This window comes from Anomaloglossus baeobatrachus, chromosome 2 (genome assembly GCF_048569485.1).
Source record: "Anomaloglossus baeobatrachus isolate aAnoBae1 chromosome 2, aAnoBae1.hap1, whole genome shotgun sequence".
In the NCBI taxonomy this organism is placed as follows: Eukaryota; Metazoa; Chordata; class Amphibia; order Anura; family Aromobatidae; genus Anomaloglossus; species Anomaloglossus baeobatrachus.
In genome coordinates, this window is record NC_134354.1 from 136,453,543 (window position 1) to 136,471,641 (window position 18,099).

The 18,099-nt window shown below is 42.9% G+C and overlaps 1 protein-coding gene across 2 annotated transcripts; it reads left to right on the forward strand.

Moving 5' to 3' along the window:
- Positions 1-4,763: 4,763 nt before the first annotated feature.
- Positions 4,764-17,739, forward strand: LOC142291107 (fibrinogen-like protein 1-like protein). 2 transcript variants are annotated; one of them, XM_075335368.1, is made up of 3 exons: positions 4,764-4,838; positions 8,152-8,250; positions 12,103-17,739. In XM_075335368.1, the coding sequence occupies exons 1-3, from the start codon at positions 4,835-4,837 to the stop codon at positions 12,738-12,740; spliced, it is 741 nt and encodes a 246-aa protein (XP_075191483.1). In that variant the 5' UTR covers positions 4,764-4,834; the 3' UTR covers positions 12,741-17,739. The 2 variants fall into 2 exon arrangements, with proteins under 2 accessions (XP_075191483.1, XP_075191482.1); XM_075335367.1 differs by lacking the exon at positions 4,764-4,838 and adding an exon at positions 5,951-6,055.
- Positions 17,740-18,099: the final 360 nt, after the last annotated feature.

Consider the following 18,099-nt stretch of genomic DNA (forward strand, 5'->3'; position numbering starts at 1 on the left):
GCTCCCATCTTATATGTTCTACTCTCCCCATATAGCCACATATAGCTCCCATCTTATATGGCCTCCTCTCCCCATATAGCCACATATAGCTCCCATCTTATATGGCCTCCTCTCCCCATATAGCTCCCATCTCTTATATGGCCTCCTCTCCCCATATAGCCACATATAGCTCCCATCTTATATGGCCTCCTCTCCCCATATAGCCACATTTAGCTCCCATCTTATGTGGCCCCTCTCCCCATATAGCCACATATAGCTCCCATCTTATGTGGCCTCCTCTCCCCATATAGCCACATATAGCTCCCATCTTATATGGCCTCCTCTCCCCATATAGCCACGTATAGCTGCCATCTTATGTGGCCTCCTCTCCCCATATAGCTCCCATCTTATGTGGCCCCTCTTCCCATATAGCCACATATAGCTCCCATCTTATATGGCCTCCTCTCCCCATATAGCCACATATAGCTCCCATCTTATATGGCCTCCTCTCCCCATATAACCACATATAGCTCCCATCTTATATGGCCTCCTCTCCCCATATAGCCACATATAGCTTCCATCTTATATGGCCTCCTCTCCCCATATAGCCACATATAGCTCCCATCTTATATGGCCTCCTCTCCCCATATAGCTCCCATCTTATGTGGCCCCTCTCCCCATATAGCTCCCATCTTATGTGGCCCCTCTCCCCATATAGCCACATATAGCTCCCATCTTATGTGGCCTCCTCTCCCCATATAGCCACATATAGCTCCCATCTTATATGGCCTCCTCTCCCCATATAGCCACATATAGCTGCCATCTTATGTGGCCTCCTCTCCCCATATAGCTCCCATCTTATGTGGCCCCTCTTCCCATATAGCCACATATAGCTCCCATCTTATATGGCCTCCTCTCCCCATATAGCCACATATAGCTCCCATCTTATATGGCCTCCTCTCCCCATATAGCCACATATAGCTCCCATCTTATATGGCCTCCTCTCCCCATATAGCCACATATAGCTTCCATCTTATATGGCCTCCTCTCCCCATATAGCCACATATAGCTCCCATCTTATATGGCCTCCTCTCCCCATATAGCTCCCATCTTATGTGGCCCCTCTCCCCATATAGCTCCCATCTTATGTGGCCCCTCTCCCCATATCGCCACATATAGCTCCCATCTTATATGGCCTCCTCTCCCCATATAGCCACATATAGCTCCCATCTTATATGTTCTCCTCTCCCCATATAGCTCCCATCTTATGTGGCCCCTCTCCCCATATAGCTCCCATCTTATGTGGCCCCTCTCCCCATATAGCCACATATAGCTGCCATCTTATGTGGCCTCCTCTCCCCATATAGTTCCCATCTTATGTGGCCCCTCTCCCCATATAGCCACATATAGCTTCCATCTTATATGGCCTCCTCTCACCATATAGCCACATATAGCTCCCATCTTATATGGCCTCCTCTCCCCATATAGCCACATATAGCTCCCATCTTATATGGCCTCCTCTCCCCATATAGCTCCCATCTTATGTGGCCCCTCTCCCCATATAGCTCCCATCTTATGTGGCCCCTCTCCCCATATAGCCACATATAGCTGCCATCTTATATGGCCTCCTCTCCCCATATAGCCACATATACCTCCCATCTTATATGGCCTCCTCTCCCCATATAGCCACATATAGCTCCCATCTTATGTGGCCCCTCTCCCCATATAGCCACATATAGCTGCCATCTTATATGGCCTCCTCTCCCCATATAGCCACATATACCTCCCATCTTATATGGCCTCCTCTCCCCATATAGCCACATATAGCTCCCATCTTATATGGCCTCCTCTCCCCATATAGCCACATATACCTCCCATCTTATATGGCCTCCTCTCCCCATATAGCCACATATAGCTCCCATCTTATATGGCCTCCTCTCCCCATATAGCCACATATAGCTCCCATCTTATATGGCCTCCTCTCCCCATATAGCCACATATAGCTTCCATCTTATATGGCCTCCTCTCCCCATATAGCCACATATAGCTCTCATCTTATATGGCCTCCTCTCCCCATATAGCCACATATAGCTCCCATCTTATATGGCCTCCTTTCCCCATATAGCTCTCATCTTATGTGGCCCCTCTCCCCATATAGCTCCCATCTTATGTGGCCCCTCTCCCCATATCACCACATATAGCTCCCATCTTATATGGCCTCCTCTCCCCATATAGCCACATATAGCTCCCATCTTATATGGCCTCCTCTCCCCATATAGCTCCCATCTTATGTGGCCCCTCTCCCCATATAGCTCCCATCTTATGTGGCCCCTCTCCCCATATAGCCACATATAGCTCCCATCTTATGTGGCCTCCTCTCACCATATAGCCACATATAGCTCCCATCTTATATGGCCTCCTCTCCCCATATAGCCACATATAGCTGCCATCTTATGTGGCCTCCTCTCCCCATATAGCTCCCATCTTATGTGGCCCCTCTCCCCATATAGCCACATATAGCTCCCATCTTATGTGGCCTCCTCTCCCCATATAGCCACATATAACTCCCATCTTATATGGCCTCCTCTCCCCATATAGCCACATATACCTCCCATCTTATATGGCCTCCTCTCCCCATATAGGCACATATAGCTGCCATCATATATGGCCTCCTCTCCCCATATAGCCACATATACCTCCCATCTTATATGGCCTCCTCTCCCCATATAGCCACATATAGCTCCCATCTTATATGGCCTCCTCTCCCCATATAGCCACATATAGCTGCCATCTTAATGAGGCTCCTCTCCCTGCTCCCCTGCATCTTCGGCCCATGCAGTGCTTACCTGCTCCAGGCACCGGCAGCTTTTCCTGTGTCTTCCGTCCTCCTCCGCGGAACTCTGCAGGCAGACACACTGACACTGGCAGACGGCAGGAGGAGGAGCTACCTCCCCACACTGCCATGACCTCTGCAGCGTCAGCGCGTCACTGCACGCCGGGTGAGGGAGCAGACAGGCGCCACTGAACTCGGAAGTGTGGCGCGGAGGCACGGGGATTCATTTGTGTTAGAGTCTTAAAGACACTAACACAAATGAATACAGGGAACCGGATCGCCAGAGTTGTTTCTTGCCGGTTCTGGGAACCGCATGCTATTTTAACAACCAGTTCTCCAGAACCGGACAGAACCGGCTGAATCCCACTCCTGCCTAATGCTGATGTACTATGCCTACATGCCCACCTATAGGAATAATGAAGTGAACATAAGGACAAGCTTGCACTTTTCTGTTCAGTTTGTATCTAAAATTTGGTCTGTCAAGTAATATGCTAAAGTGATTAGCCTCCAAAATGGATACCTTCATGATGAATACCTTATGTTCAGTGGGAAAAGCTTTGAAAGCATTACCTCAAAATGGTTGGCTTTATAGTTAAAATACTCCAAGGAAATTTTGAGTAGTTTTTCCTATACGATACCTGATAGAAAGGTATCCTATGAAGGCTTACAGTGGTATACTCACATCGTACTTACATGACACATCCACAGTATATGACAAACATTTCCTAGAAGCAAATATCGGACGTAGATCAGAAATTTATGGTACATATATACATATATATATACTGTATATACTATATATATATATATATATGTGTGTGTGTGTGTAAGCCGTGTACTGGGGGATTACTTAGAATACAGTGAATTCACGAATGAGAAAACCAACTCCAACACTAATTCACCCACCAAATATACTTTACTTAAGTTATGGGAATGCTTGTACCCAGAAACTGAAGAAAACTCTCAAAATACTTTACAAGCACTTAGCCAGAAGGCTGAGACCCTTGTGCTGCACAGCTGAGCACTCAAGTAATATGTACCAACTATGTGTACTATAAATTTACCTACGTGCCCACCTGTCTAAACCAGCCTCCAATAATTTTTTAATCTGGAACAATTATATGCTTACGAATTTCAGGCTTACCTGCATTGCAGCACAACAGTTCACACACTTATATTCAATTATCTCTATGGGGGGGTGTCGTTGGGCAGCTTGATGCGGCGTTCCGAGGTGTCTCCCCGGCAGTTGCATTTTACTTACACTGTAACAAGGCAGACGCACGTAGAGGGGCTGGAGACTTTCATCTCAAACCTGGACAACTTCTTTAATTATAAAATTAAGCAGTGTGGCATGCCCGATCCTAACAGCATGTATTATACTCACTGTCAGTATTCTGCTCTGCTTGCCGATTCCAGCAGTCATCACATGGCCATTCCACTCATATGCGATTTACATACTTAGGGTCATATGACATATAGCTTTTATTTCTGCTTCACTCAGTATTTCATTGAACATTGAGAGAATTATAAAGACCAACTCTTCTGCACGTGACTTTAAGTGTGAAATCACATATGAATGATTGGTTACATTACAACTACTCAAACCACTTTTGGCCAAACAGAATTCTTGCCCGTTGTTCCGGAAAGCCTAGATAGACCGCTGTATATGGGAATAGCCCTTCAAGTGTATAGAGAGCAATCTTTCAACTTAAAAAAGTTAGATGGGGATCAGATTATTATAGAACATGATGAACAAAAGTTCTGGGTGAAAACATGAATATGCCTCAATCATTTTTAGGCAAAGTTTCCCCATTCTGTAGGAAAAACACAACAACTAATAGACGACATTAAAGAGTTAAAGCAATTCATTTTATATCTTGAAAACATGCAGGGACTTTGTCCTCATGCTTATTCCATGGTGTGGCACAACCTGTTGCTTTAGCAATTGTTGGGATGTAAAAAGAAAGTACAGCAGTTAGCATTAGAAGAATTCAGGGAGTGAGAAGATCAACGAACAGGACCATGGGTGAGTACACTGCTCAGTGCTGTTGTTTAGCTGATGTCCATTGTATTTGGTCAGAGAAGTCACCAGGATTAGATCTTTTGTCATCCAATTAGTATATCTTTGTGTCCAGGAGTAGCACAGATGTGAACCCCATTCACAGTGACTGCAGCTTTCCCTACTATAAACTACTGTCCTTCAGCTAAGAACAGTCAGACCTGGCTTACCTTAATAAACACAACTTGGCACCGGATTACCGACCAAGGATGAAGTGAATAAATCCAATTTATTATGAAATATTATTTTATTATCAATAGATTCATACACATATAATTTAAACAAGAGAGCCACCTGGGGGGCACATGGTTCCAGAATATCTACATATCATCTCTATCCCATGTATAATATGTTGACACTAGACCTTAGCATAGGATAATTGCATCCAATATCAATACATTGACACTAAGCATAGTACAAAATAATCACATCCAATGTCAATTTACATTATAACACATAATTGTATCCTCATAGTGATTCTGCATCAGCATATGGTCATAAACGGATGCCCAAGAAATTAACCATTAATTAGTCATCCAGACATATGAAAAATAATTTCATTGGGCATATCACCACCATCACCAAAATATCACCATCTACCCTTTTATTTGCTTTTATCAGCGTGGCATGTTAAAGGACATACAAGGGATCAAATGATCCATTTACAATCTATGGTATGCTAAAGCAGATCACATACACAGTTAGATCGGCTCAACAATCGTTTATACATCTTCAGCACCAGCTGATTTTCATAAATGATAAGAGACAATTCCACCGTTGCATGCGCTGCCTTACCACCACCTTCAGATGATTAATCCCCACATGTCACACTGATTACGCAAGGAAGGCATCCATCGCCTGAATACACAAGGTATGGAGATGAAGGCAATATAACAAGGACATGCATTCAAGATTAAGTATTGGAATAGAGAGAATACTCACATTGGTAAAGACTCGTCTGGCCATGCGTCCCTCCACCCCTCCAAGGGGGAAAGTTCAAAGAACATCCAGGCATGCACACTACAATAATTTGCTCTGCCCTCAGCAGGGCAGAGAGGACTCTGTGTGGATGAGGCATAGGACGCATCATCCACACAGAGCAGAGAACGAGGATGGCGATCGCAAGCAGATAGAAGGTGCAGAATCAAGACCAGCGATGCCCATTGGACCGGACTGCGCTGCATGTGTGTATTATAAAGGTGTTTTTTATGTTAGACATATTGGCCTGGGCTCTTATATACAGTATTCTAGAATTCTGTATATAAGGGCCAACAGGTGGTGGCCGCAGCTTATGTAAGAACAACCTGGTGACAGTTTCCCTTTAATCTAACTGCCGTAGAGTGTACATAAGAAGTTTTTCTGTAGCACATCACCCAAAATACCGTATACAAGTAATATAACACTGGTAAGAATGCTCATGTTAAACATCAGTATACAGTTATATAGGTACACCACTGTCACGAGTACATCATGACTCCAAAAATGGCCATTTCCTTCATCAACCATCTGAGAGAACCCACCTTTATTCTATAGTCCTGTCCTGTAGTGTGTAGTCTTAAAGTGAGCTCAGGTGAATGCTACAATCTAAGGCTATGTTCACACAAGGAGGTTTTTTGTATTTATTTTCCATTGGTTTTATGTAAATCCAAGCTAATAAATAGCATCTTTTTACAACATCAGCAAAACGTATGAGATTTCAGGAATCCCACACACACTTGCTTTTTTTATCTGACTGAGGCCATGTGCGCACTAGAAAGTGCCTTTTTCTTAAGGAAAATCCGTACCCTCTTAAAGAATCCCACACCTGCGGTAAAAAATCGCACCAAAACTGCACAGATTGGTCCTTGCGGATTTTTACCATTATCTATGGCAAAAACCGCAGGTACCTGCAGAAAAGAAGTGACATGCTCATTAATTCCGCAGCGGAAAATCCTCGGGTATAAAAAAACGCGGTGTGCGCACAACATTTTTTAAGACCCATAGGATTTGCTGCAGCAAATCCGTGGCAAAATCCGCGGTAAATCCGCAGCGTGCACACATAGCTTGAAATGGAAAACTGTTGTATTTTGTAGCTCTTTTCACAGTTAAAAGCAATGATAGTGAAAAAACAGCTGAGTTTTTTGGTGAATGAAACCAACTTTATTTAAACATGTACTATAGACAAGCGACATACCAAAACCTCAGCAAAAGTACAACAAAAAAAATGCAGCAAAAACCCATAGCTTTTTTTTACTGACAGGGGAGAAGGTTTTCTGCAGAAAAAAAGTAGCAAAAAACCCCTGTGTGAACATAGCCTTACAGTAGCACTGCGGAATGTGATGTTATTATGAAAATTTAGAATTAAACAAGAATGGATACAAATATACCCCTACAGACCAAAATAGCCAATATAAAAATTACAAGACCCATAAAATTTGAATGTTTATTGATAAATAATTAAAAACAAGATAAAAAGTAATGAAATGGCACGGCAAGGGACTAATAGCAATATGTCTCAAAAGAACTAAATATTTATATGTATCTCCAAAATGGTATTAAAACTCCAATAAATACACAATATCAGAAGCATGTATAAATATGTGAAAAAAAGGAGTGTAACCACCATAAATAATTACAATGTATGAGATACAGTAAAAAATAAATAACAATATACACCCATAATAATATCAATACAGATATAGTAGTAATTAATTATCAATTTGCACAAATCCAAAAGAATATTACATACACAAAATTGCACTTATAAAAGTATAAATATCTAATAAATATGTGATATATAGTATATAATATTATGTAAATAAATAGCCCCTAAACAGGGATATTTAAAGTGCAAAAGTAAAGTGCATATCAAAAAATAGCAATAAAGTGCAAGTTGATGAACAAAAGCACCTGATTACCGTAGATGTCAATAAAGTGTATAGCGGAGATAAGCCTGTGATAATTTACTGGGTGTTGATATGACACAGGGTGATACCAGAGAACAATGAACAGGCAAAACACTATAGTGTAATAGAACAGTATATATATGTAAGCAAGGGTTTACCTGAGGTCATGTCCCACTGCCGTGCTGACACCAGACCCAACATGTGTTTCGGCACGTGGCCTTCGTCAGGGGTGTGTGGTCAATATATATGGATATAATGGTGCATTGACACCATTGGAAATTGTAGTTATATCCCCTTGTGTGACATAATTTGGTATTCATTAAGAATGGATACAAAGTATACGCAACTGTAATATATTAACATGTGCATGACTTTTCTGTACATTCTTCTGTCAGGGATTTTGCATTACCTGTGGATACTCGTCTTCGTATGTGCAGTTTCAACACGTCATGGTCATCGAAGACCAAGAAATGGGGATGAAGAGCAGTTAGAAAGTAAGTACTCCCTTTATGTAAATCTGATACTGCAAATATTCATTTTGTCATGAAAGAAAACAAAAAAACTTTAACCCCGATGATTATAGATCTGAGCAAACTCACAGATGTTCTGGTCTGGTGGGTCTGGCCGGACTAATAAAAAAGTCTAGTTCGGGACTGGACTTGTACCCGCACATCTGCCTGGACGCCGACCTCCATATAAGTATATGGGGACCCGAACATTACCTGTAAAATAAAAGGGTTAAAGCAGGATAATATACAGGGTGGGCCATAAGTATGGATACACCCTGGCTGGGCCATTAGTATGGATACACCCTGATAAAATGGAAGTGGTTGCTGATATCACCTTACCGTTTGTGGCATATTAGTACATGAGAGGGGACAAACATTTGAGGCTGGGTGACGCCCATGGTGGCCATCAGCAAAGCCGGCATTTTGAATTCAACTTTACTTTTTTCAATGGAAAGGGGGTCATGTGACACATCAAACACATAGAGAATTGCACAAGAAAAACAATGGTGTGCTCATTTTTAACGTAACTTTATTCTTTATCGAGTTATTGACACGTTTGTGATATGAAATAACGACAGTAACCCACTAAAGGATGCGCTCAAAGTGCTGTGTTGAATTGTAAACGCGATTCTCTTCTCTCACTTTTGACACACCGAGAACAATACCGCAGATCCAGGATCCAGGATGTGGGGCACCTGAAACAACGGATACAGGAGGCCTGTGGTAGGATTTCTTCTGTGGTATTGCTCTCGGTGTGTCAAGAGTGGGAGAAGCGAATCGCGTTGACACTTCAACACAATGGGCAGCACTTTGAGCACATCCTTTAGTAGTTTACTGACGTTGTTCCATATCACAAACGTGTCAATAACTCGATAATGAATAAAGTTACATTAAAAGTGGGCACACCATTGTTTTTCTTGTGCAAGTCTCTATGTGTTTGATGTATCACATCACCCCGTTCCCATTGAAAAAAGGGAAGTTGAATTCAAAATGGCGGCTTTGCAGATGGCTGCCATGGGCATCACCTGACCTCAAATGTTTTGTCCCTCCCATGTACTATTATGCCACAAACGGTAATGTGATATCAGCAACCACTTCCATTTTATCATGGTGTAGCCATACTTATGGCCCACACTGTACTTACCGAACCTCCAGCATGGCTGAAATGCTACTTAAGGCTCCGCTTATTAGTCCTCATACATATTCACTGTTTTCCCTGCTCTGATTGACTGCCGGTACACCATGCCCACACCCTCTCTAACAGCACCTGTGATTGGTTGGAATCACAGCTGCTGTCTACGTGCTTATAGTGGAGAGTAAAATAAATAAATAAAAATGGCATAGGATGCCCCCTATAGTGATACCAGCACAGGTAAAGCCATTGCTACAGGTTTTATTTGTGCATCAAAATAAAAGGAACCACATGTGGCTTTTCTTAAAATTATTTAAATATTTTTTTTTAAAAAAAAAACCTTGTGCGGTCCCCCAATTTTGATACCCAGCCAAGATAAAGCTGACAGCTGGGGGCTGATATTAAAAGCTGTGGAAGCCCAAGATTTTTGGAAACCCCCAGGCTAAGTATAGCAGCCTGCAGCCGCCCAGGAATTATCACATTCATTAGATGCGACAATCCAGGTGCTTTCCCCGGGATTTCACGATTACCCTGGAGCAGAGGCAATTGGGGTAATAGGGCTAAATGACAGCACACTGTTGTCACTAAGCGCAAAATTAGTGATAGGTAGAGGTCTACGAGATCCCCCATCATTAATTCTATAAGTCAAAAGAAATAAAAACAAACACAGAGAAAAATCCTTTATTTGAAATAAAATACAGCATTCTTGCTCCCCTCTTTATTGACCCAAAAAGACCCTTGAAGTTCTGCCGTAATCCACACGACGTCCCATGATAGTCCTGGCTCTGCTACATACAAGCCTGGAGAGACAAAAAAACATGTCTCTCAAGGTTCCGGGAAACACTAGGAGGACCTGGTTGGCAGCAGTGACATCACTCAGTTCACCGGAGGTCATGCCTGGGTTCCCATAGCATGACCTACAGTGACCTGAGTACTGCACACTGGCTTAAAGTGCAGGGCCATGCTCCACACCTTGCCAGCCCTTTAACACTGAAATGAAGAAAGAAAGAGAGGGCGCTCCTGTGTGGAACCTTAAAATCACAGTGAATAGAGGTGAATATTACACACTCACCTGGTGTGGTTGTACAGCAGGTACAACGCTGTTAATGGTGCTGAAGGGGAGTTTTGAGTTTACTGCTCCTCACCCACAGGGAACCCCGTCCTGTTATGCCCACAGGACTCCTTGCTTCAGCGGCCGCTCACACGATCGGTACCATCACCATGTGTATCACACAGCGGTCAGACCGGCGGTCAGGCAGCAGTTCCTCCTCCGGGTCAAAGGATCCCGTGGTCACAGAGATGGTGATGAAACAATCCCTTAGTATAGCGCAAGAAAGTTCCAATTCTAGCTGCAGCAGCCCCGTGAGCTCCCAGAGGGAGATGCAGAGTACGGGATAAAAAGAAAAATTCACGGTACCGGCCGCGCTACTAAGAATGGAAGTTGTAGATTATAATGAAAAAATAGGACATTTATTATACAAGATTGTTATGCCACAACACGTTTCGGGGACACATCCTCCCCCTTCCTCAGGTAGCAGTAAATGTGTAGGATAATCAACCTTATATACATAAAAAATCAGGTTAGATTCCCCACCAAGGTGGAATCATTAAAACAATCAATCAATTATTTAAATTATTTAAAACGACTTCCCATACAGGGTTAAACTAGCCCATAGAGTATAGGGAACGATTATATAAATGGATTAGTGATACAGAATAATAAATTAATAAAATGCATGAATGATATTAGTAATAAAATTACTGGTATTACTAATATCATTCATGCATTTTATTAATTTATTATTCTGTATCACTAATCCATTTATATAATCGTTCCCTATACTCTATGGGCTAGTTTAACCCTGTATGGGAAGTCGTTTTAAATAATTTAAATAATTGATTGTTTTAATGATTTCCACCTTGATGGGGAATCTAACCTGATTTTTTATGTATATAAGGTTGATTATCCTACACATTTACTGCTACCTGAGGAAGGGGGAGGATGTGTCCCCGAAACACATTGTGGCATAACAATCTTGTTTAATAAATTTCCTATTTTTTCATTATAATCTACAATCTTCATTCTTAGCAACGCGGCCGGTACTGTGAATTTTTCTTTTTATCCCGTAGCCCTTTAACACTGACAGTGGTGGCCAGAGGGAGGGGGTGTGGGGCTGCAGTGTTAAAGGGCTGGTGGGGTACTGGGCACGGCCTCACACTTTAACAGTGATGGTGCCGGCCAGGGTGAGGGGGGTGCGGGGCTGCCCCACACTCCCCTCCCATGACCAGCATTGTCAGTGTTAAAGGTCCTGCTCTTTAACAGTGACAATGGCGGCTGGGGGCATACGTGGCGCTGCCATGCGTTCCCCTCCCCCGGGCCGGCAATGACAGTGTCAAAGGTCTGGTGGGGTGAGGGGCACAGCCCCGCACTTTTATCAATGACAGTGCTGGCAAGGGAGCCGAGTGTTGAACTCCTACCAACTAATATTGATTACCTAATTTTCGGATAGGTTGTCAATTAAAAAAACGTTGAGCAGCCCTTTAAAACTAATATACGCTGTCTCTATGTCTGACGTCAGTAACTTAGTTTTGGACTATTTGCTGCCCTTCTAAGCTATGGGCCCACAATGTTTCCTATTACACCACTGATGTAATATTTATGTCTACAAGGATGCAAATAATTTTATCTGTGTTTTTGATCATAGATTTACCAAAAGACTGCAGTGAAATACCACTATACAAAGACAGCGGAGTCTACATAATACACCCCAAAGGATTGCACCCACTGATTGTATACTGTGACATGACCACCGAGAGTGGCGGCTGGATTGTCATTCAGCGTAATAGATTTAACTCGGAGATAACCTGGGACGAGTCCTGGACCACTTACAAATACGGCTTTGGGAATGTGGAGAAGGACTACTGGTTGGGTTTAGAGTATCTCCATCAAATTACTAAGCAGAAAGTCTATCAGGTGCGGTTTATGATCCAGGATAATAACAATGAAGAAAAATACGCAGATTACAACCTGTTCAGTGTAGATGATGAGGCTAATGGCTACAGATTGAGACTGGGAAGCTACACGGGTACAGCTGGAGATGCCATGTCTTCAATTTCGGCTGGAACCACACATGATAACATGAAGTTCACAGCAAAGGACAAAGACCAAGATATCTACACTGCTAACTGTGCAGCCAGCTATGGTGGGGCATGGTGGTATGCTGCCTGCTTTGCCTCCAAGCTCAACAACAAAAATGGTATTCATTGGCAAGGGCTGTGTAATGGAAATTGCCAGGGATCTACTGTAATGATCCGTCCTGCAGATTACTGCGTCTATCTTTAATAATTATGGAGCTATTGCCAACAGAAAATATTATAGCTTTTCTTCTGTAGTGGTTCTTAAAGAGAACCTGTCACCATATTTGTCCCCTATAAGCTGCGGCCACCACCAGTAAGCCCTTATATAAAGCATACTAGAATACTGTATATAAGAGCCAAGGCCATGCTGTGTAACATAAAAAACACCTTTATTATACTCACCTAGGGGCCGGTCGGGTCCGATGGGTGTCGCTGCTCTCGGGCCCTGCGCCTCCTCTCTTCCTTCCATCACTGTCCTCCTTCCCAGCTCTGTGTGGATAACACGTCCTACGTCATCCACACAGAGGCCTCAATGTCGGCCCTGCGTAGGTGCACTTTGATCTGCAATGCTGAGGGCAGAGCAAACTACTGTAATGAACAGGCACGCGGAAAGGTCAAAGACCGCCAGTGCATGCACACTACAATACACTACAGATCAAAGTGCGCTTGCACAGGAGCGCCATTGAGGACTTTGTGTGAATGACGTAGGACGCTTCATCCACACGGAGATGAGAAGGAGGACAGCGATGAATGGAAGAGAGTAGGCGCTAGACTGAGACCAGCGATGTCCATTGGACCCAACTGCCCCCTAGTTAAGTATAAGAAAAGTGTATTTTTATGTTATACAAAGTGGCCTTGGCTTTTATATACAGTATTCTGGAATGCTGTATATAAGGGCTTACTGGTGGTAGCCACAATTTATAAGGGAAAATCCTGGTGACAGGTTCCCTTTAAGGCAATATTTTTTGTTACTGTGAATTTTTAAATAATAAATTTACATAAAAATATAATGTACATTGATAATAAAATGTGTCTCTATTAGAACAGTGCGGCGTGTACACAGCATGTCTTAGTGTATGTTTCACACTGTAATATTTTATAAAATTTGGAGGCAAAAAGTATTTCACATGAAGAAGAATGTAAATCCACAGCAAAGGTTAAGATGTCTTTCTTTTGTCATAAGTTTGATTAGACCCATTTCCAGCAAATAACTGAGTCTTCTGACCTGCAAATCAATGAATTCTCAGTTTAGTGGTGGTGGGGGTCTTTGGGCAAGCTTTTAGAGAGTCTGTTTTCCGCAATGTCATATAAATCATTACGTCACTGATCATTTAAAAATGAAATAAAGATAAATGGCAGCTACAACCCATTTTTTCAGGATCTGACAACAATGATGATCTATAAGAGGGCAGCATTTCTGTCCAACACTGTCAGCTGTCTGGAGGCAGGGGTTGTAATATTTGATTTTAATATATTTGTGTCTTTGTTTATAGGGGTTGTCATGTTTCAAGTTTTTACTTGCCCTAACTGGTTCAACTGCTGACAATCATCCGCTTTTCCAGTCTTTTTTTAATTGGCTGCCGTGTTGACATCACTTATACCGTGACTCTGCCAATATCGATGGCATGAGCCACTAAAGGGGGCTTTACACGCTGCGACATTGCTAATGCGGAGTCGTTGGGGTCACGGAATTTGTGACGCACATCCGGCCGCATTAGCGATGTTGCTGCGTGTGACACCGATGAGCGATTTTGCATCGTTGCAAAAACGTGCAAAATCGCTCATTGGTGACATGGGGGTCCATTCTCGATTATCGTTACTGCAGCAGTAACGAAGTAGTTCGTCGCTCCTGCGGCAGCACACATCGCTATGTGTGACGCCGCAGGAACGAGAAAGCTCCCCTTACCTGCCTCCCGGCCGCTATGAGGAAGGAAGGAGGTGGGCGGTATGTTACGTCCCGCTCATCTCCGCCCCTCCGCTGCTATTGGGCGGCGGTTCAGTGACGCTTCAGTGACGTCGCTGTGACGCCGCACGGACCGCCCCCTTAGAAAGGAGGCGGTTTGCCCGTCACAGCGACGTCGCCGGACAGGTAAGTATGTGTGACGGCTGTTGTGCGGCATGGGCAGCGATTTGCCCGTGTCGCGCAACAGATGGGGGCGGGTACCCACACTAGCGATATCGGAACCGATATCGCAGTGTGTAAAGTAGCCTTTAGTCTAGTGATTGGCTGCAGGATGCTATAAGTTTGTTATTTTTTCAGTCTTCATGCCTATGGACTATAAAAACATGAAACACTATAATCCTTTATAACTTGAAAATATGCTGATTGAATGTATTTGATATGTTCTTTCATTCTTCTGCTATGGAAAACTTGTACCACAGAACAAATCGAAAAATCTATTTGTAATCAGCTCACCTGGGAAGTGCATGGTAAAATGCTGTTCCAAGAGAATCTTCAAAAAAGAAGAAAACTAGCACTCTCTCATTTCCAGAATGATAAAACAAATCTATTTATTGCATCTTTCCATAACAATATGAAGACAGTGAATCCATAAAAACATCAAAAATTGAGATACAGCTTTATCTCAATCCAACACAGCAATAAACTATAGCCTGCATGTGTAGACAGATTCCACCATCTTAAAAAGACAGGGAGCAAAAGTGATAGGTTTCCAACAACATGTGATCTCAGAGGTAACAAGAGGTTAACTCTTTCTTGTCTGACCATGAATGAACACACAACTGGTCAATGCCCTTGCCTGTTTGTGTAACTCAGAAACACTACATAAACCATAGGGTGGAGTGTCAGAATCTGTAGTGTGAACAGCGAGTGATGCTGCAATGACAATTGTCGAGTTTTCAGCAGAACTCTGTGTGACTGTACCCCTCCCTCTACAAGCAGCCTCTGGACTCTCAAGACCAGGTCTCTCCGGATGACAGCGATGAAATGAAATAACCAGACGCTCCGCATGGATATTTGAGGCTGATACCCAAGTCCTCTCCTCAGGACCATAACCATACTATTGAACAAAGTACGAGGGTGGCACAATTGCTTAGTGGTTAGCACTGCAGTCTTGCAGCGCTGGGTTCCTGGGTTCAAATCCCACCAAGGAAAACATCTACAAGGATTTTGTATGTTCTCCCTGTGTTTGTGTTGGTTTCCTCAAGGAGTTATGGTTTCCTCCCCTACTCCAAAGGCATACAGATAAGGAATTTAGATTTTGAGTCCCAATGCGGACAGTGATGATAATGTATGTAAAGCGTTGCAGAGTATGTTGGCGCTACATAAAAATAAAGATTATTATTACGTACTGTAAGGCTATGTGCCCACGGGACTCTGTATCTGCGGATTTTTCTGCAGCTAAATCCGCAGCATTCCCCCGGAATCCGCACCTTTTAATAGGTGCTGATTTTGTGCGGATTTGTTGCGGATTTGTCACGGATTTGACGCGGATTTCATTGCGGATTTTGCGATTTTTTTACATTCAATTGAATAGGCAAAATCCGCAGGTAAATCCGCAACAATAATTTACATGCTGTAGATTTTTCCGCACGGAAATCCGCATGATTTCCGCTGCGGAACAATCCGCAGCGTGGGCACAGCATTTCCCAAATGACATAGAAATGGCTGAGGAGTAGCTGTACTGCAGATTTCTGAAAAATCCGCGTCATTTCCGCGAGAAATCCGTAATCAATATTCGCGCATTTTCCGCAGTGTGGGCACATAGCTTTAAGAACAACACAAGAATCTATGATTTTCAATACCTGAAACAAATATAATACAAAAATAAATGATTATACTTACCTTCCCCCGCTCCTCCGATGTCCTCCTCCAATGATGGCATGTCGCATCTGACCAGCGTGTAAGCGGTGCAGAGCATGACATCACTGTGCGCCCACTTACAGCATGGTCAGCTGCTGGCATATTCTCTGCTCCTTACACCCTGGATTATGGGCCTGGGAGCAGTGAATATTAATAGCCTTAATCGGCTGCCGGCACATCGCAGTGCAGGGACCCAATGAGTCTCTGTGCTGTAATGTATTTTAGCAGGATGCTCGCCCTTGGACGCACAACAAGCTGAAACAGGCCGGTAGGAACTCTTTTCCCCCCAGGCCCGGTCGCGATTGCTGCGGCCGTGATCGTTACGCCCCCTGCTTACACACACACACAGCCAATTCACTGACGTCACCAGCGCCGACCACCGCACGCTGCTGTTCTCTTTTATCTGCCAATACACACATTATCTATCTATCTATCTATATATATATTTATTTGGTCATTCACAATAGTCACAATATAATTCTGAACGTGTCCTTCTATCCCAAGCTGGGATCGAATATTTATCTAGCGCATGCACAGTGCTATGTTTACATTGTAGTTGAATTCTTCAATGCAATGATCCTGGAGTCAGATTGTGCAGATGGTATGTCTTCAATAAAATAATGCTGAAGATCGCGGTATGTCCATGCGCTGACTCTGACTCAATTTTAGTGAAGAGTCCATCTACAATCTGAATATAGCACTGCTGTAAAATGCTGAGTTATTATAAATATTTGTTCCATAATAATTCTACATATATTCTTATAATGTATGTATTGTAATCACAGGCCTTAGCTTGTATGAAGTGTGTTTGTGAGGTGGTAGAACTTCTAACTAGCATCTGACAAGGTTAAATCAAACCTGGCTGACAACTCTGCTATATTCAACTTGGTTTCTTAGCAGAAAGTCTGAAATTAGCATTGAAGGCCTTCTAAGCATTACATTAGGTCAAAGGTCAACTAGCCTCAAAGAGCTTTTATACATTCTTTAGGTCAAAGGTCAACTAGCTGGTTTTAGAAACCTGTTCTACGCAGGACACTGCATCTGCAGATTTAGGACCACGTGACAATGACTTAATGCATGGGCTAAAACTGAGAATGAGTTATATTGGATTTTTGAAGACATGTTTAAAGCCATGTAAGACACAAGGGAGGAAAGGAGGGTGTGGTGAAATGTATTTAAGCTTGACCATACTGCATAGAGTTTAGAATGCGGACCATTCTCAACCAGATAGAAGACTGCCTGCCACAACATCACAGCTATGTAAGATAATGGACTCTTCTCTATCTTTTTTTCTCTCTTAACTCAATTCTAACTAAAGCCAAACATTATTTTTCTGTAATGATTTTTAACCTTTATTAAATAAACCCACATATGGTTTGCACCTATATTTCTCTTCAATCATTATATACTGGCTAAGCATAATATACGTCAAATCCTATTTTTAACAACTGCACACACAGGGATTATGGTGGCGGCCACAGTGCAAAATTTAAATATAGGGGAGGAAAGCAGCCAGGGGAGGAATAGATAAAAAAGACCCAATACACAAATTCCCGCCCCTGATGCTAAATCATCGACAGCCAGGTGTAGAATGGGTTGAATAGCTGGTAGTAAGTATAGATGAGTGAACCTAAGGTTAAATGTTCGAGCTTCGGGTTTGAAAACCAACTTCCAAAAAAAAACAAAGTTCGGGTATGACGTTTGAGTTAGTTACGAGTGCAAACCATTGAAGCGAGCAGCG

What these genes read in the sequence shown, in the direction of transcription:
- LOC142291107 (XM_075335367.1), top strand. Translation starts at nt 6,028, where the DNA reads ATGCCCATTGGACCGGACTGCGCTGCAT. An exon ending in TGGACCGGACTGCGCTGCAT is followed by an intron (nt 6,056 to 8,151) that starts GTGTGTATTATA and finishes TTCTTCTGTCAG; the next exon opens with GGATTTTGCATTACCTGTGG. An exon ending in GGATGAAGAGCAGTTAGAAA is followed by an intron (nt 8,251 to 12,102) that starts GTAAGTACTCCC and finishes TTTTGATCATAG; the next exon opens with ATTTACCAAAAGACTGCAGT.